This window comes from Misgurnus anguillicaudatus, chromosome 21 (genome assembly GCF_027580225.2).
Source record: "Misgurnus anguillicaudatus chromosome 21, ASM2758022v2, whole genome shotgun sequence".
In the NCBI taxonomy this organism is placed as follows: domain Eukaryota; kingdom Metazoa; phylum Chordata; class Actinopteri; order Cypriniformes; family Cobitidae; genus Misgurnus; species Misgurnus anguillicaudatus.
Window position 1 is genome coordinate 2,277,180 of NC_073357.2, and position 20,818 is coordinate 2,297,997.

Sequence of the window (20,818 nt, forward strand, 5' to 3'; positions counted from 1 at the left end):
ACACACACACACACACACACACACAGACAACTTTCTTGTACTCAGCACAGAAATCATTGTTGTAACAATACACATGAATTAAGATTATAAACAGCACGATTAGTAAAACAAAATCAAATCCCACAATTCCCTCTCTTGACCTCTGAAAGAGGTCACACATTTTCTTCTTCCTCCCCATCCAGGTTCTGTAAGCCTAATAGGGGCATGCTATATGGGGGTGGATTGTTCTCTTTTTTCTCTATTGCAGATACTATTAATCTGTTGCACAGGGATCTAAGACAGGGAATGCAACAACATCCACAGGTCACCAGGATGGCCACGAATACACCAATGGACACTATTATGGAGGTTACTATTGCCCTCCACAGTCTATCATACTGCATAAATCAAAGGTGTATGACGTCGTTGAATTTTTTGTGTAATTTAATTCAATTCCCCCATATCTCTTTAAGCACTGATCTTGTGGTGTTGTCTTGGACCTTTTGTCAATTTTCAGATTACCTCCATTGTTTATGCTAAATATTATGGTAATTATAATTGCAGTTATAACCCCTAGGGCCCACAGAACCTTTCAATTTCCATATAGCTTCATCTCTGTGGAAAAAATACACTTATGCCTATTGGCTTAATTCAAAAAACACTCTTAAATTGAAACTTAATAACAGGTAAGAGTATAGCAAAATAAGTAAAATGATGGGAAAGAAAAAATAAACTTATAACTTACAATGACTAAACTGTAATTGTGATGTTCAGGTCCCTGAACACTTCTGTCAGGATCTCCACCACCTTATGGAAATCCAATTTATCTAATACACACCCCAGCCGGGGAGTGGATACACTTGTTATTCCTTTTTTCTCACACCAATCTCTCATGCATCTGAGGCTGTTGGTAAAATTCTCATATGTTGGTAAATCAGTACTGTTTTGTTTGGTTATTAAATGAAAAATCAGTCTGCCGTCGTCCTCATGAGTAACCGCACATTCACCTGTGTGTTTGTTTTGACTTACAACCTTTTGTATTCCGTACTTGGCCTTGAATTGTACGGCTATACCTGCTCCGTAGGCACAGTCTGCACTTATGCAGTGTGCTAAAGGTTCTGTTGCTGGGCTGGGAAAAAAAATGTCACCTTTTTGTTTTATGTACAATCTTACAACCTGGTTGTTGGTTCTGTTGATGATGCAGTGTTGGTGTAGTATCTGGTTCTGTATGCTCACCACCAGGGGCGCCGTTAGGGGGGGTTCAGAGTATGCAAGGCATATGGGCCCATGAGTACGCTAGGGGGCCCCACCGTCATCACTTTTCCGTTTTTTTTTTATTGTAGACGTTTAATTATTAATACTATAGTAAATGTAAAGTAAATGAATATAAAACTACTGTAAATGACTTTGTGATAAGTAAAATTGAGACACTTTTAAAAAAACAGCGTGCAAGCATGACCTAGTAGATGCAATTACATATTTGGCGATTCTGGTGGTTTTTAATTTTTGATCAGTTTGGTGGGTTTGCTATGCAATCCTATTGAGTAACCACAAACAGTCGACAGCCCTACTGTTTGGCATTTCAAGGTAAGATCTAACATGCCACTAAAAAGCGCTCATGCTGACCCGTAAACTGTATGTTTCATGAAAAATTAAAAATATTTGTGTTAAAACAAAAGGAAAGCAAGGCCTTTATTTAAGGAAATATTAGGATCGCGACTGCTGACAACTACTATTGCATTTCTAAGACGGACAATTACTTAATAGGCGTAGTTAAAAATATTATTTTCTGCAATTGGGGACTCTTTATTAATTAAACATGAAATAGGAGAATTGTCTAAGCCATTGTAATTGAGTTAAATTTTAAATGACTAAGAGCTGGTTTTAATGTGACAGCGCATCATTTTCAAAGTGAAAGTGATTCATTTTTATTCAGGTTTGCAACGGAGGTTTAGCCCAAAAAAAGTTAACTTATTGCAGCTATTACGCTATATCAGATTTTTTTTACATGTATCCTAATAGAGAATGTCTGGTGTATATTTATGTTTAAGTATTGTTGTGTTTAAATATTGTTGTAATATTGTTACTGTTTTGTTTCAATTTAATTCGATTATTAAGACTGTAATTTTAAACGCTATATATTTGGCGTTGTAATTGATTGAAGGCTAATATGAGGGTACAAATGGAGTGGATCATAAGACATAATTTTCGAGTTTAATTTAAGTTTTGTTTGCTTCAAATGTTTGCTTCAAATGAATTTCGTTTAACATAATTAGTCTCTTAATTTGAATCAATGTTTTGTTGATAAGTGTTGTAAATAGAAAAAGAACATTAAAAAGAACACCGTGCCTCATTACGTAACAAATATAAACTGCAAAATGCTATCAAATGCCAAAACATGCAGTATTATCTTTGTAATAATATAGTTGTTATTGGATGTGCAAAATCATATTATGGAGAATATCACTTTTATCGCTTTTCAAAAAACAGCCTTTAGTGCACAGAAATTAAATGTGCATGCCCATCTCCAGCACATTTGATTGCGGCATGCTTTTGACTGAAAATCAACGTCATATTTAAAACTTTAGCCGATTGTGTTTTTTGAAATTTCTGTGTCACTGGCTAAGGGCGTGCATGGGCGAGGCGCACACTTTTTAAAAAAATCAACGTCATATTAATTTTAAAATAATTTTTGCCGGCCACACGTTTTGTCATGAGCGGAGGACGCGTGTGGGGGTTGCGGGAAACACACGCACAGAGAACAACGACATAAAGAGAACATAAGTTATTTGGTGTTTTCTGATGAATACAGTCGGTTTGTAAGAACATTTTTAAATGGGCTAAATGGACTATAAGATCATCAATATGAATTGAATTGAATTCTGAAGAATGAACTATTATAGGCTAAACATAAATGTACACATTTTGCTTCTAAAACCGCACAGAAAACTCGCCGCGACTTTCAAAGCGCCTTCCATAGGTTCAGAAATGCATTCTTCTTCTTTTAGTGATCTCTTTAAAATCAGTCACGTGAATGTTTTTTGCCATTCCAGATTAAAATGGTATTCGTTTTTCGAATAGCTTAAATCTTGTTTTTTTTTTTTTTTGCTTAATGCATTTATTTTTAATTGGAAATGCGACTTGTAAAATTAAATAAACGCACTCAACCGAGTAATTTTCTATAGCTATACATTATGGTATGAAAATCAAACAATAATCTAAAGAAAGGGGCCCAAATTTCTGTCTCGCATACCCCCCTTGAAACTGTTCATTGCGCCCCTGCTCACCACCCTCCCTCTCTTGGACCTGATTCCTCAGGTCCACACTTTTCTCTGTTAGAAACCTAGAAAGAGGATCACAAGGAACACAAGAGGAGAGATGGAACCAGGTGTCGCCTTTGCCCTGTAGCTGAACACAATGTTAGGTTCTTGCTTTTACTCTCGGTGGCCTGGACCGTCTTGGTTCGGCCCAGCTCCGTCTGAACACCTTCACTTTTACTCAATCATCATTTGTAACACCTTGTTCGTTGTCCCGGTGTCGTGTAGCCTGGCAGGAAAAATGTTTAATCATAGCAGTTAGTTTGTAAAAATAAACAGCATGAGTTAGTAGCAGGATTGGATCCTACACCAAGGCGTTCCATGGGCCTGGAAACTGTCGACCTGTAAGCAATTCAAAGGGTGTGAAACCAAAAATCCTGTTAACAGAAGAGTGAATAGACATTAATGCAATTGGCAATGCGTCAAGCCATGTTATTTCTGTCTGTGCACAGATTTTGTCAAGTGAAATTGTAATGTCCAGGTCAGGTTCATTATTTCAGCTTTGCTCTGGCATTGGGGTGATAAGCAGCCCCGAAACTATATGTCAATTCCAGTGCGTGTTTGTCAATTTTGTCAGATCTAACTTTGTCTTGGGAAACCATGGTTGGGGATATAAGTGGTTTATTAGGCAGTTGACAACAACCACTTCATTAGGTACCTTCACAGCCTGTATTATGTGTCAGGCTTCGCTAGCATGTGTTATAGGCCGGCCTTTCCTGGTTTCAAACCCACCTTTCTGCCATATGGCAGTTCCATATATACTGCACCAATCACATATGCAGAGTCACTATAAATAATCACCCTCTCTTCACCAGCTTAGTGCAAGGCTTTGATAACAGCTATCATTTCAGCTCTCTGTGCTGACTATTTACCTTTCAACCTACCACTCAGTCTTATTACAAAATCACCCTCAACTTGCTCAACCACAGCAAAGCCTGCCTTTAGCGTACCATCTGATGCTCTGAAACGAAGCCATCCGTAAATAGCGTAATCAGGAGCGGGTAGTTGGCAGTGGTGTTGTAAACAACTTATGTCTGATTTTGTTTGGCCCTTTTTGGGTTTTTTTTTTTTTACTATCATGTGGCATCCCCTCAGTGATCGGGTCAGCCATGTTCACACCCTCATGGACATACTTTCAGGTTTGGCTGGCCAGAATTGTTTAGTAAACTTTATCTAGGACACCGTTTTATATATTGGTACACACTTTGTTATCTATTGTTTGTTGTTTATAAGGCCCCAAAAAAAATAAAAAATAACAACATAAGTCTCTGGTCCTGGGTCAGACATAAGGCTCTATCTCTCCATAGTTTAATTAGCCATTCGTTTGTGCCCCGTCCATCCGGGGGCACATTACAACATTGACAGGTCATTGTAATTTCTAGGTCCCTATCTATTAATAACTAGTGTGTTGGAGGAATACAGAAATGCATGCAAACTAGACTGGTTTGCTACCTTATAGGGTAGTGATTTGTTGATAGTCACTTTTCAATTTTACCAGAAACCCATTATCTCCACCGTTGTTGAAACTTTTTTTTTTTACGGTGTACTATTTAGGCCCATTATCCACTAGGGCTCTTAGTGGTCCATGAGAGGCCCAGCCATTCCTTTCATGGTGGGTTCCTGTGTGCCGCGTCATTCATCCGCACCACTCCCTTTGGCCCCATGTTGGGTGCATAGGCGCCATTAAATCTGGTTGTGATGGGTTGTGCGATCTCGGTGGCCCCCTGCCATAGCTACCGGCTCCACGCCCGGCACCACCTCCTCGGGGACCCCATCCCCCCGCAGGTGTTCCGTTAAGTGGTCTAGCACCAGAATTTTGGGGCTGTGACCAAGTGTTGGGACAATGCCGTCCCCAATGTCCTTCCTGTCCACACACATAACATGTATTCCTGCCAAAACCTCCAAAACCTCCCCGTTTTGGTCTACTACTCCTTCTTGGCCCTCCCCTTCTCTGTTGGTTATATCCCTCCCACAGGTTTCCTGTATAGGGTGGGCCTGTATATGGATCTATGGGCTGATTGGGATATTGTACGTTGTCTGGGACACTAGTTGTCATAGCTACTGGTGTTGGTTGGGCCTGCTTGGGCATTTGTTTCTTTTTTGTGTTGGCCTGTTTGGCCTGTTCCAGCTGCAGTTTCAAAAGCTCATTCTTAATCTTATCTACCTCTACAAGCTCTTTTTGTCTGATTTGTTTATGGCCCTGTCTGTGTAATACACGAGATCTCTTTCCCATGTTGTTGTCATTTACATTTCTCTGTAATCTTAATAGAGTTGTGATTATCTCTCCCTGTGTCATAATTGTTTGTTCTAATCTTTCCATTTTTCTTTTCAGGGCCTTTATTTAATCAAATTCAACATCTAGTTCACCGCTGTTTACTGTTAACACCGGCTGTTGCTTTGAGATCGAAACAGACTTTTCCTCATAAGGAGGAGGTGTGTGCAGTGAGGGGTATAGTGACTTCACTCTGGGAGGAGTCATGGGTGGGGCTGAGGGTACTGGCTCAGTGCTTCCTTGTTCTACTTCCTTTTGCTCGTTCACAGCACAACTGTCAACTTCCCCTTTTTTCTTAGTAATCGTCTCGACTTCAGCTGCAACAAAAGCGATACTCGTCCCCATTCTCAAATCTGTTTCTGAGTCTTTTACAGTTGGTCCCTTTCCAAACTACTTGCCTTTTTTACATTGCACATACACTGTTAGGCAACCATACTCATCACATTCTTTCTGAAATTCAGCCATTTTTCATACGATTTTCATAAAATAACAACTTCACAGCAATACATCAAAATTTCACCAACACGATTAATCACAAAAACTCAAATTGGACAACTCAAACCAACAAATCAATTTGAACAACTCAACCCAGGCAAAGTAAACGATAAACAAAAAATTTACGGAACGTTCATCCAAGGTACTTTAACCCAAAATAATACATTTACGGGACTCTAGCCCGAGGTCCTCTAACCCAAAATAATAAATTTACGGGACTCTAACCCGAGGACCTCTAACCCAAAATAATAAATTTATAATGTCTAGTACATTAAGGGCCTCTAACCCAAACTTATTACTCTTATTCTTTTAAGTTTTTCAATCTGATCTTTTATTCAATTATTTATTACTTTCAGTTTGGATCTCCTTATCAACACAATTAATTTGGTATATGTCCAATAGCAGAATTTGATAAAACAGGTTTCTGCTTACCTTTGTTTTAGAAGACCGGTCTTTTGTGTTGAAATGGAGCCCTCCCTTACTCAATCTTAAGCAATTCGAAACTTCTCTTAATCTTCTTTTCCCTCCAACAACGTCGGGGATCACCAATTGTTGGACTTTAAGGCGTCCAATGCATGTTCATAATTTGAGAAAGACACAAATATCTACATTGAATATTTATTGATCAGATATGAAAAAGTTACAGCATGCTGGGTCGTCTCAAGTCATAACAGCAGGATTTGACGGACTCCCCGCTCAGGACAAAAAAACATGAGTATTTATCGTCGTTCTTTCTTCACAATTCCTCCTCCCCCAATGGGCTGTTCTCATTCATCTGACTATTTTATCACGGCTTAGAACGCGTTTCAACCAATCAGAAGGAAGAACCAGAATGAGCCGTTTTATAATAACGCTTTTCCATTGCATAGTACCCCACGGTTTGGTTTTGGTTTGGTTTTGGGAGCTTTTCCATTAGGTGCAGTACGTAGTACCCGATACTTTTTTCGTACCACCTCGGTTGGGGTCCCAAGCGACCTGAGGTGATACCAAATGTGACGCGTAAACACAGTAGATCACTGATTGGTCAATTGTCACTAAGCGTCATCGCTATAATGTAATTAGCTTTACCTTTAGTGCTAGCTTGCGCTGTCTCAAGGAAAAATGTTGTCATCTGTGCTCTGCTATAAGTTCCCAAACTCCCTTTTAGCGATGAAAAACATCCACAGGTTGAGAATCAGGGACACCATTACAGTTTTTTCAAAATTTGCAATTTGCGGCGGAACATTCGCGACGAGCACGTCAGCATTATATGCTTAAATGCAACTTCAATGAGGCTCAGCGGAGCGCCATCGACAACTGACGGCACAGGTGTTTAAACCGAAACTGTCATGATAGATAGAGGTAACGTTAGTGATAAACGCGATGTGCAAACTTTTGTGGTGGACTGAGAAATAAATGAAGGTATGGGAATGTACAAGGACGCTCTTACTTGTATGATGTCACAGCAGTAGGCAGCGCAAATATAACGACACACCTATAATCCCTCCCACTGTGAAGTGATAATAAACTCGATGGAACAGCTAACCACCCCAGGGTGAGGTGAGCTGACCCGACTCAAACTAAACTAAACCGTGGGGTATCAGAATCAGAATCAGAATCACTTTATTCGCCAAATGTATCAGCAGATACACAGGAATTTGATATGGCTATCAGTAACACACAACTCAACATACAACATATATACCAAAACATGCCACAAAGACAGAGACAATCAATTAAATATAAAATAGTCCAAATGGTACTATTCATAAGGGAAATGGCTCTTGGGAAAAAACTATTTAGATGGCGTGAGGTCCTTGTCCTCACTGCTCTGTACCTTCTTCCTGAAGGAAGCAGCTTAAAAATTTCACTTGCTGGATGGGACTGATCAGCAACAATTTTAGCTGCCCTTTTCCTAACTCTGGCCTCATATAAGTCATTAAGTGACAGCTGCCTCTGTCCAGTCAGCCTCTCTGCTGTGCGCACAATACGCTGTAGTCTGACCTTCGCCAGGGCTGATGCTGAAGCAAACCAAACAGTAATAGATGCTGAGAGAAGGCTTTCCACAGTGGCTCTTTAAAAACTGGACCGAACAGAGCTGGGAACGTTCAATTTGTTTAACTGTCTTAGAAAAAACAGTCCCCTATGAGCTCTCTTAAGAATGGAGGAACTATTTTCCTCCCATTTTAAGTCATTTGTAATGACAGTGCCTAAAAATTTAATAGACTCCACCTATGCAATGGAAAGGTGCCATAAGAAAACAAAACCAATGTAATGTCATCTTAATCAGTGTCTTGTTGACTAAAACATAGCATCATTTTGAAATGCAGCTCTTAGTAACTTTTTTGAAAGGCTTGAAAATATTTTCACTCAGCACTAACCATACGAAAACGCTAACGTTAGCGTAATTGGACTAGAAAATCACAACTTTTAATTTTCCGTCAGTCTAAGTACACAATGTTACTACAGAAGGGTCAAGTTTTAAATAGGAAAAATATCGAAACTTTAGTTATTTTTTGCCCGATGCTAATGGTCTAATTAGATTTAATGTATTATGCTAAGCTATGCTAAAAGTGGTAGCGCCAGGCCCAGAGATCGGCTGAATGGATTCCAAAAAGGTAAAAATCAAATATTTACCTCTAGGGCAGTCTCTCTACACGTTTGTAAGTACGTTATCTCCTGGTTGTAACAAATAAAGTATTTTTACTTAAATTTTGCATGTTTGTAAATTATTCTTATAAAAAACTTTTTTTTAATTACAGTGATCGTGCATCATACTTTATGAGCAATTAACACTGCTTATTTGACTTATTACTCCATTACTGAAATAAAGATGTTTAAAGATAACCAAAGCTTTAAACACACAAATAACTATTTCAATAAATAAAACACAACTATTTTTAATTAAAAAGGATGAGAGATGAGACTCATTGGTTTATTGCATGTAACCCCAAAAAACACCCATTACTTATTATGAAAATAGGAACAACCCTTTTAGACTGTGCACCAGGCGCATAGACCACTTTGTCTGTCGTTAAACTATAGCAAAAGGGGATTCGGACACGCCCGTTAAGACTGTGCGCTGTGTGCTTTAGACCATGCACTTGGATCGTTAAAATAGGGCCCATAAAGTCTGAAGTCATTGTGAACAGTGGCAGAGTGGCAATTGGGAGAGTCAGGATTTTTCCCGGTGGGATGGTAGTGTTTTGAGGCCGCGAGGTCCGGTCTGATAATAGCCGGGCTTTCAGTCTTTTGTCATGCACTGCCGACACACACTGTATTTCTCACGCAGAAAAACGATTTATCATATATTATGTAATATGCTGCAGCGTACAAAATGTATCTGGCTGCACCGTTCTCTCTATCAAGCCTGTCTCCCTCGGAGTTCTAGTTGAGCATGCCACTTATCAGCCAATCAAAAAAAAAGAAAGATACTACACAATAGCCAATCAGAAAATAGCACTGTTGTATCTGGGTAAGATTTAACGCAACAACAAATAAAAAATCATATCCTCGTTCACCCACAGAGAAACCTCCAGTTTTAATGTTAACAAATGCACAATTTGTTTGACACAAACAATGACAACTTGTCTAGAGAATGTTTCCCAGATAATTAGCATCAGTTTTTCATGAGTGTCTGTAACAGTTGTACAGCCTGTTCACTGACAATACCTGCTCAGGGGTGTATTCCAGAAAGCAGGTTATGTGACTTACCCGGGTAAGTTTAGGAGTAAGTAAGCGGATAACCTCTGCTTTCCGTTCCAAAAACGGAGGTAACTTTCGGGTTATGTAAGTAACCATAGCAACTGACTCTCTGAAGATAACCTGCTCCGGAGCAGGTTATGTTGCAGGGTAAGTTCATTTTAGTTAATAAAACGAGGATGTCTGCGCATGCGTGTACTTATGATGAGCGTGCAGTGGACATGGAAGCATATATTTTGCATAATATTACAATATTAAAGCATTTATTTTATTACATTTACAGTCTCGAATATTTATTGCTGTCTTAAAAAAATTATGATATTTTCTATTTTAATAACATGGATTTATATTTGTAATTGGACTAATTACTGTACATTTAATTATGTCCATTATTATTAAAAATGGATTCATATTTGTGTTCGGACATAAATACTACACATTTAATTATGTTCATTATAAATATATGTCCAAATATTAATGGATGTATGAAACACAATTCCATCAGTTAATTACTGTAAACAATAAAGTACATTTCCATATCAATTTTGTCAATTCATAAATAACCTCATCTTTCACTTACTAGATAATTTGAGATGAATCTAAAGTTATAATAAATGTGTGTGCAAATACATTGTCACTTCTGTCACAGCAGATCCTAATGTTAATGCAAATGAATGATAATTTTTTGTGTAGTGTACTGAAAAGCATTACACAAAATTATTGAAAATCTGTAAGGACTGTAAGGAAGCTTTACAATTAAAAGAGGGTTCATTTATCAGCTAAGTAAATGTTAAAGATGGTTATACAGTGTCATACAATGGAAAGTCCAAAAACTAAGCAGGGTCACCCAAAAGAACAGAAGTGAATTAAGTACAATATAGTATCATAGTGCATTTTATGCATACCCAATACAATCATATCTAAAAAAACCTGTAAATAAGCCTTATGACAGATTTATACACTTTATGTGCCACAACCCTTAACCAAAAATTAACCATGGTTTTATTGGTGTAAAGTTGTGGTAACCATGTTTTTTTGGTGCATTGATTACAATCAGCAAAACCATGGTTTTACTACACTAACCATGGTTTAACTACCATGGTTGTCAAAACCATGGTTTTACTCTAAACTTGTTTTTTTTTTTAACTGTAGGAAAACCATTGTTAATTTTTGTAAGAGAAAAGATTATCTTAATTATTGTCACAAGTCGGGGTGGACCCAGATGTAAATAAGGTCACGCCCCTTTCTCCACCTCGAGGAGATTCCCAAAGCCACCCCAATGACCAGACACACAAGGTAACATAATTTAAAATGCACTTTATTTAATTTACTTAAGAGGATAAATAGGGAAAGAAAAAAAAGGGGACTTAAAATAATGGCCACTCTAGGCTCTCCTCCTTCACCACCCACTGGATCTTCACACAGTCCATTCTCTTGGCGTGCATTACTCGTTCTCCTTTCTCTCCACAGGTGGCCGCTAGGACACAAAAACACTGTTAACTTGGATTTTGAGTTTTTCTCACCGGCTCTGCTGTTTATAGCCCTCTGGGTAGGTATCACTTTACTCAGTCTGTTCTCTTAATGTACACTCTCGTTCTCCTTTCTCTCCACAGGTGGCCGCTGGGACACAAAAACACTGTTAATTTGGATTTTGAGTTTTTCTCACCGGCTCTGCTGTTTATAGCTCTCTGGGTAGGTATCACTTTACTCAGTCTGTTCTCTTAATGTACACTCTCGTTCTCCTTTCCCTCCACAGGTGGCCACTAGGACACAAAACACTGTTACGTGGGCTTTGGATGCTTCTCGCCTGCTCTGCTTCTTACAGCTCTTGATAAGTATGGTTTCCTCCATAGGTCAGCAGAGGGGCGAAGATCACACACCACCTCACCGGGTCGAGCGCTGCCCTATCTCCACTGCCCGTAGAGCGATCGAATCCTGGACAGGGGCGCCCCTTTGTAGAGACCGCGGGGGCGGCGGACCCTTTCGCCTCCGACTCTGCGACAAGGACAGACACAGGTAAGTTTGCACCACGAATATTTCCAATATTGTACTCACGGTCACTGACAGCTCTTGATCTGCGTCCCTTCACACTCCCAAAACAGCACACTGCGTATGGTAGCTGTAAATTCTGAGGTCGTTAGCCTCTCCGTCTTCTGCCCAGTAGAAAAATGGATGATGTGGGGCTTCGTCTGACAAGACACACAGCATCCCACAGCAAATACACAGCACCACTCCAACGTGAAAAGCTTATTAATTGCAAAGTCTCACTCACCACACTATAAGTGTACACAACAAAGGAAACGCCCGGCGTCCTCCACTTCACTTGGGCTGAAATAAGGGCGATGGAAATACGCCCAGAATAGTGTTTCGTTGCTGTGGCTGCTTGGATTGACGCTTCTAACGGCTCACCCACCACGCTGTTTCAGGGGCAGGGCCGCCCTCCCTCTCCTGGAGGTATCCACACAATTTCACAGGTTAGTTTTACACGTGCTTAACACAAGAGTGATACTCACAGCGATCCTCCTTTATTTATGTTGCGCCACAAAGTCGGTTTCCTTCCCGCTTTACTCTTTTAAATGTGCCCCTCAGACCAATGTTTCTTCTACCCGTAGGGTTTTCCTTTAACTCCAGCGTTTGCACCGCAGACTGCAGCGAGAGAGAGAGAGAGAAAATATAGACAGCCACCACGTCTATCACGAGCACAGCTCCGTTCCTCTGCACACACTAAAACAAACTTGACAGCACAATGCTCTCTTCGGGGTGCTCCTTTTCTCCACCCACGTATCGTCTTCCTTTCGCCCCAGACAGCTCCTGTCTTCTCTCCGCGCGCTCCAAGCGCAGCCCGGATCAACAGAGCCTGCGGGCTCTTCAAAAGGTACGTATTTACTGTTCCTGCCCTAGGCAGAGGAGCTTTCCCCGCGTGCCTCCCTTCTCGTGCCCGAACTCCCCTTCTTGTGTTTCAGCAGAGCTATTTATTTCAACCGGCCTCCAATCATGTTTCGCTGCCTTAATCCCTCTCACCTGCGGCTCGTCAAGCCCTGATTCCGTCGCCCTGGCAACCAGGAAGTGAGAAGGTCCGTCCTCATATCTGGCCCGGTGGGGAAACTTTCCGGGCGGAACCAAAACTTCCCGAACTTTGGTTCCGCCCTTAAAAAAAGATTGTCACCTTGTGACATCATGTCTAATTATATCTAATTAGATATAATTAATATATTTAAAATCATATATAAAATCTATGATTATTTTTACATGCTTTTAAATAATATTATGTTTATTTTTGTTGAGACACATATAATATTGGACTTAAATGGGGTAAAATAGGTTTGTATTAATTAATTAATTTGATCTGTTTTGTGATCACACACTTATATAACGTTATAAAACGTTGATTTTGACAGAAAGTATTGGTTTATGTTATTTCTCATTTAAAAACTTTTAAGTTCTCTGACTTTTCCATGGTGACTCGTGTAATCTGTGATCCATTGCCAATGCCTTTATGTTGTTACCGTGAACGCGCATTAACTCTGGGTTACTTTCAACGGGTTGATTGAACTAACTCTTAAACTGTGTTTTGGAATCGACATACCCCGAGAGTAATCAAGTTTGGGGTTGATCAACCTAAAGTTTAGGGTTAATCTGATGGTAAATTAATCCTGCTTTCTGGAATACACCCCTGAACATATAGTCTAGGCATTGTTATATTTTCATTATCACACGATGACTGACATTTTGTCACATCTCTCTTCAAATAGACTTAATAATTTTATTTAATCTTTTAAATAATAATTATTACACTTGGTATTACATGTTGTTGTGTAGTCATTTTATTGTAATTTTAGATTTCAGCATTTGCTTATTTACAGGGAACCAAGTATTCAATTTTGTATTAATAAAATTGTCTATATTTATCTCATCCATTTTTAATGCAAAGTCTTTGGATGAGGAAATCATTTGGATATGGTTGGAGGACTTGACTTAATAAAAGCAACTTATGTTGATCAGGACCCTCAGGCAAAAGTTATTTGAATAGAGAACATGAATGCAAATATTTCATGCTGTTTTCTGTCAGCCCTGACAACAACACGCAAACAGCATTAAAGTCTATACAACTTGTGTATTTTATCAGTCTATACAACAGCTTTGTGTGAATTCTCCATAAATCTTTAGTGAAATCTCATCTCTTTACTGATGGTAAACATTCACAATTCTTCTAGATTTGACATCATCAGGTTGTTTTTGTTTTAATGATGATGAATTCAGACACACAGACAAACAGTAGAGATGATAGCAGATGAATTGTGTTCAGTACTTTAAATAATACAACTTATATAATAAACACTGAAAGCCCTGAAAAAAAATCAAGTAATCATTACTAAACATTACTTACATTTTTATTTTATTTTGGAACCATAACTTTACAATCTTCATACTCAAACTTAACATGCTTCATCTTCAAACTTCATTAAACTCAGTCAGGAATTGCAGATGAACCCAGTTGCAGATGATGTCGGAGTTCAACAGAAAACACTTTATTAAAGACAATACAAAACAAAAGCCCAAATGGGGGCAACTACATTAAACAACACAACTGACACTAAGGACTGGACGGGACTGGAAACTGACTATGAAAAACTCACACTAAGACAAACTCGACAGCACAAAATGATCCTGCACAGGGCTAAGGAAACAATAACATTAAATATGAAAACCAACCAAGATAACGAGGATGAACAGGTGATGGGAGAAAACCAATGATTACTAATAAGCAGGAGAACGAGGGGGCGGGGACAAGAGATAGGACACAGGAGGCACATGACCCAATAAGCAAGGCCGTGAGGCTCCACATAGGCCCTGTCCCAAATGGCGCACTTCATGTGGACTTTCGGTCTCGTGGCCTTAAATTGCGCATCCTCGCTTAATCTACAAGTCTGTAGGGTGTCCCATCTAACATTTTTATGCTTTAAAGTGTACTCATCAGCGCCCCCTTGATGCGGTCTCCGGTGAAGGCCGCACTGCAGCAGGCTTCGCGCACTTTACCAACCCAGAAGTCCTTGCGAAAGAGCAGTCACACCAATCAGACGACGATAGGGAGAAGTTCACACTGACCCGCAACTTCTCTTCCTATTTCCGCCATGTCGCTCGAGTCTGTCCCAAAATACGACTCCGGTACAACCACGTGGACTTGCATCAAGGGTCAACCCAGTCTCACCCCATGGCGTCAATATTTGACGACACTTGACCATGCGTCAATATGTTGACGCGGAGGGTATACCTTTCGCGTCATTTTTTGACGAACTGGGGACTTCAATACTATTAAGGTTTAGGGTTAGATTTACATAATGACATCCCTACCCAAACCTTTCCCTAACCCCAATGCCAGGCGACAACTGTTTAATTTCGCGTACCTAATAGTATTGAAGTCCCCAGTTCGTCAAAAAATGACGCGAAAGGTATACCCTCCGCGTCAACATATTGACGCATGGTCAAGTGTCGTCAAATATTGACGCCATGGGTGTGAGACCGTGTTACAAGGGTCCCTAAAGTCTGCACTCAATGATGTCATCAAAGTGTGGACACTGAGGAGGACCACAAGTCCGGAGTGTGCCATTTGGGACAGGGCCATAGAGCCTGGAACTACCAGAACCCTGCCACCATGACTAGATACAAATACAAAACAAGACTCCTTGGCAGGATCCTGAGAATTAAGTACAAAAACCTAACTAAGAAATTTAAGTGCAATGAACTTAAAATGATCAGTACAAAAGTCACAAGGAATACCCCTAAACCTTATATGTGAACAATGTTGTCTGTTTCTGTGGATAAATAAGTTAATTTATTCATTGATTCATTCATTCATTGACACAAAGTTAGTCATGGATTTCTTTTATTTCCTCCTGTGTTATACAATGTAATCAACAATTTAAGTTTAGTCTATATCAACAGCAAGTTAACTTAATTGTTTATAAGTGCACTGTACAAACTTCAAGTTTGGTGACCTAAACTACTTAAGTTCAGTCTACATGACCACCAAGTTTAGTAAACCTAAATATACAAGTTTTCTGGAGACCTATAACTTCATTGACTTAATCATAATTTATTAGGGTTTTAACTTTAACTAAGAATGTGTCGATTTTTTTGTGTTTACCGAATATATTTGACCTGAACATGTTACAACATTTTAATTATTAATAAAAACGCATGAAATTGTTGAAATCGTTGCTATATGGAATGACAATAAAGGCAATCAAATCAAATCTCATGGACCTCATCTTTATCTTCTTATTTGATTATTTGCTGTATTTTATTGTGACTGTTGACACACATTAATAAGATCAACACAGTCATAACAGACCACAGGTGGAAAATATACAAATAAGAAGGATATGAAAATTAGACTGTGTTAAAAATACACAAATGATGGGAGGTGTTGAAGAGCAGATATAATATAATGACATATAAACACACAGACAGAGAAACAACAGATTCAGAAGAGAAACACACAACATCAAAAGTAAGAACAACTTAAACTCTTATTCATATTAAATGACTTTACTGGAGGCAATGATGAATGTGGGGTGTGGGGACATTTCTCATCAATGCTATAAATTACTTTCATTTATGAATTACTTTATAGAAATAAAGAAAACTGCATAGTTTCTGATTCATTCACATATGATTTAGGTTATTTAATAAAGTAAAAAATTGTTATTATATAATGAAATACTGATTTACGGTATGTCAAAAATCGTTAAAGTTTAAAAATAAATTTTATTATTTATGTAATGCTTTCTGTTGTAAGTGTTTTTTATGCGAGTGTGCTATAAATTAAACATATCTTTTCTGAATAAGAATTGTTGTGTCATTGTTATGTTGGTCTGAAAGTGTGGTTTCAGTATTGAACAAAATGAAGGAAAACTGTAAGAATCTTACCAGCACAAGTTTTTAACTTTAAAACAAAAGAGAATAAATGTGTAGGATTGAAAATGTAGGAGTTTATTACTCTGTCACTCCCATTGCCTTCATCTTTCATCTTCATTTGTGTGTGTTCATTGAGGAGATCAGATGCTCTTCTTCTTCCTCTTTTTCTTCTTCTTTACCTGAGCTTTGGGGTTTAGGACATCAGGCCAACCTTCATGTTCTCAATGGTGTCTTTCTTTCTTTTAAAATTTCTTTATTTCTCTGTTCTCTATCCTATCAGGCAATATCTCATTCACATTATTGTACATTTATATTATTTACCATTTCATGCATTTATAGTGTAGCCAATTTAATTTTAACCTTAAGTCAATTCGGTTATTAAACCTTTTCATTTAAAAATATTTTGATTAAATGTTACTTAGATGCAGTGGCGGCCGGTGACTTCTTTTTCTAGGGCACATGATGCAAAGCTTGCCACAACATGCATATAGCCCTTCATATGTGTGGCTTGTCATTTTTTTTAAAAAGTGTTTGTCGTGTCATGTTAACTTATGTGAATCACACGTGATGTCAAAATAAGAGCCAAATACTCACTTAATCTCAAGTGTAATTAGAGTTTAGTGTTAAGTGAGTGTCTTGTGAGTATTTTGTGAACACAAGCATCTCTTTCATCATAAATCCTTTCGGCGCATGTGGAGTAGGCACTTATTTTGACAAGAGGCATGACGCAACAAACATATATTTTGAAAGACGAGCAACACACAAACCTGTGAACACATATTTTGAATTCACACCCCTCGGAAAAGCAGTCACCAGCCGCCGCTGCTTAGACGCTATCTATTGCAAAACAATATATTCATATACTAGCAATGCTTTCCCAAATATTTTTCTATCGTAACTGTGCTTATTTCCATTGCTGGTATAAGTTGCAGGAGGGTGATATTCGACAAGACCATCTTCCTGTTAATGTTTCTTTAGTCATTTCAGCATCTTTGAACCACTGCAGTTAATCCACGCTTACAAAAAAAACCTAGATTTATTTCTTACAATTCTAAGATAAGTCTGAATAAATTAACATTTAGTTTTCAATGTTTCTCTTCTTCAGAAATGGATGAATCTCTATATTTCAGACTTCTTGTCATTGGTGAGTGATGTGTTTCTGGTTTATTATGTCATGTGAACTGACTGTGTTTTAATAAAGAATCAAACGCTCTCTTTCATAGCTCTCTGTTCAGTATCTGAATGCAGTCAGCGCCGTTATCATCATATAAACATGACAATGAACTGGACTGAAGCTCAGAGATACTGCAGAGAAAACTACACAGATCTGGCCACAGTCAACAACATAAATGACATGAATGAACTGATGAGTAAAGTAAATGAAAGTGATGTGAACAACAATGATCTGAGAGTCTGGATTGGACTGAAGAATACAGGTGTTTATAAATGGAAGTGGTCTATGGGTCACACTGTGAACTACAGAAACTGGAAAGATAGAGAATCAAATAGCGCAAATGATTGTGCTTATATGAAAAATGGAACATGGCATCATAAGCGCTGTAATGAGTCTTTAAGTTTCATCTGCTACAACAGTGAGTTCAGCTTCATAAAATGACAGCAAACCTTCACATAACAAAACATGATGAGATGTAAAGTTAAACATAAATCAACAATAATAAACATCATCACAGTTTAGAAACAGAAATAACATGATGTGAGTTTATATTTGACACATTCACTCTTCTGTAAACTACACTAAACTACCACTTCAGCTGTTTAATCTCTGACATTCACACACACACACACACACACACACACACACACACACACACACACACACACACACACACACACACACACACACACACACACACACAGTAACAGTAACAGTAACAGTAACTTAATACTTACAGATGAAAAGAGATTCACATCCAAACTCTAAAGGGGGTCGCACACCGGCCGCGCAGCTCAGCGCAGCGCCGTTCTAGAAAAATCGAACACGTTGGCTGCGTCTGAAAACTCTAAATTGCTGCCTTCTGAGGCAGCTTTCCAGGGCAGGAGGGCATCAAGGCATGTCCGAATTCAATGTTTGGTTTACTTCCTGTCTCCTGAGATACCTATGCGTGGGCGTACAATAAGAATGTGATTGGTCGAGCCCGGTCGAGTTCGAAAAAATAAAATGGCGGCCAAGGATGCGACTGGACCACCAATTTAGTGTAAATAAAGGTAGATTTTCAGTTTTTACAAATTTTAATTGCATTTCTAGCGAGAAATTATTATTGTAGTTTTCAAATATGTGATTAGTTATCACAAAGGCGCTCTCTGTTTATATTTCAAACACGCTGCCTTTGAAGTGCGTCGGAAAGTCTTTCTCTGAGCTACCTTCATGCCTCCGAAGTCATTTCCTCATGAGGCAGCGAGGCAACAAGTCACTGCCTTGAGTTTTCGGACGCAGCGATAGTTTTAACATTCCCGGTTTCCCGGACTTGGATAAACTAGTCCTAGACTAAAATAAATGTAAGAGCTGAAATATCTTAAAATACATCAGTGCCCTTTGTTTTGCCTCAAAATACACACAAGTGATATTTTTAGTAAAGCATATTTGTTAAAACTAGTTATATTGAGAATGAATGAAAATTATTGAAACAATCTTTCTTTACTTTCTTAAACAGAGAGCAGCAAAGAATACATCTATAACACAACTAAAACAACATGGAGAGACGCTCAGAGATTCTGTAGAGATCATCATACTGATCTGACCAGTGTGAGGAATAAAACTGAGAATGATGAGATTCAGAAGATAATTAATAATAATGATGAATATAACCAAAACAACATCAACACTAATGATAATAATAATAATAATAATAGTAATGAAGTCTGGATTGGTCTGTTCAGTGATTCATGGGAGTGGTCAGATAAGAGTGACTCCACCTTCAGATACTGGATATCTACTGAACCTAACAATGCTGCTAATTCTGAACCATGTACAGAAGTCCACATGAATGATCAGGGTCAATGGAATGATGCAGGTTGCAAGTACAATCTTACCTTTGTGTGTCATGAAGGTGATTAATAAAAGTCAATGTGTGTTTAATGACAGAAGTTTCTTCATTATAAAACTGATCTGAGTTCATTCACAGTGTTTGTCCTGTATGTTTGTGTTTGTGTGTTCAGATCATCTGATATTGATCAATGAGACGATGAGTTGGTCTGAAGCTCTGGTTTACTGCAGACAGCATCATGTGGATCTGGTTTCAGTTGTTTCAGATGAGATTCAGCGCTGGGTAACAGAAGTGATTGAACATCAGAACTCTACTGCGTCTGTATGGATGGGGTTACGTCACTCGTGTAGTGTGGGGATTTGGTTCTGGGTGAATGGAGAGCCGGTGTGCTATCAGAATTGGGCTCCAGGAAACGGGACATCAGTAGAGGACTGTGATCCTAAAGTGAGATCTGGAGCTGTTCAGCGTGATGGAGATCATCAGTGGATCAGTCATCCTGATACTGACAAACTCAACTTCATCTGCATCAAACATGATTAGGAATGATATGATATACAGTATGTTATATGTAGTGTGTCATATCAAACTGAATCAATAAATGAAATTATTAAAAGATGAAACTATTCTCTGTAGTAAATCATCTATTGCATGCTTACACACTTATTTAATCTTTTGGTTTTTAGTAAGGGGTAAGAAATTAAACAGAAGGTGTCATCATATTTACTCACTTGTGTTGTGATTTTTAATATTATGAGGTGATGAGTTTATATTAAAGTGAAATGAAATGTATTTCTGGATGTTAAGAGAATCATATGAGTTTGTGTTGATAGTTTTAATAACAGATGATACAGATGTGTGTTTGTGTTTTTCTCTTTCATCATCTTTAAAATGTCTGCTTGAATCTGAAACTCTGACACAGATAATCCTGTATGTCAAATTAAATATCAGTTTAAATAAACTCATATATTATAATCAGTCTTCAAATGTTATCACTGTATTGTTTCTCATACTGTATGGTCAGTTTAGAGTTAAATGACAAAAACACAAGAAAAAACAAGAAAATGTATAATTTATTCATTTGTACAAAATGAAAGACAAATAAGACTTTACATGATAGTGTACGTCATATTGAATATTATTATAAATATGAT

At 38.3% G+C, this 20,818-nt stretch overlaps 1 protein-coding gene and 1 long non-coding RNA gene across 2 annotated transcripts; one reads left to right on the plus strand and one right to left on the minus strand.

The window, feature by feature from the left end:
- Positions 1–11,046: 11,046 nt before the first annotated feature.
- LOC141353169 (uncharacterized) lies at positions 11,047–11,615 on the minus strand. Its single transcript, XR_012360197.1, has 2 exons — positions 11,310–11,615; positions 11,047–11,221 (listed from the first exon to the last, which is right to left on the minus strand). It is a non-coding gene; the product is annotated as an uncharacterized lncRNA (long non-coding RNA).
- A 4,484-nt stretch (positions 11,616–16,099) lies between these two features.
- LOC129415736 (P-selectin-like) lies at positions 16,100–20,573 on the plus strand. The gene is made up of 4 exons (XM_073859735.1): positions 16,100–16,255; positions 17,768–17,806; positions 17,886–18,125; positions 19,840–20,573. Exons 2-4 carry the CDS (start codon positions 17,770–17,772, stop codon positions 20,205–20,207), a joined length of 645 nt encoding a protein of 214 aa, XP_073715836.1. The 5' UTR covers positions 16,100–16,255; positions 17,768–17,769; the 3' UTR covers positions 20,208–20,573.
- The last annotated feature ends 245 nt before the right edge of the window (positions 20,574–20,818 follow it).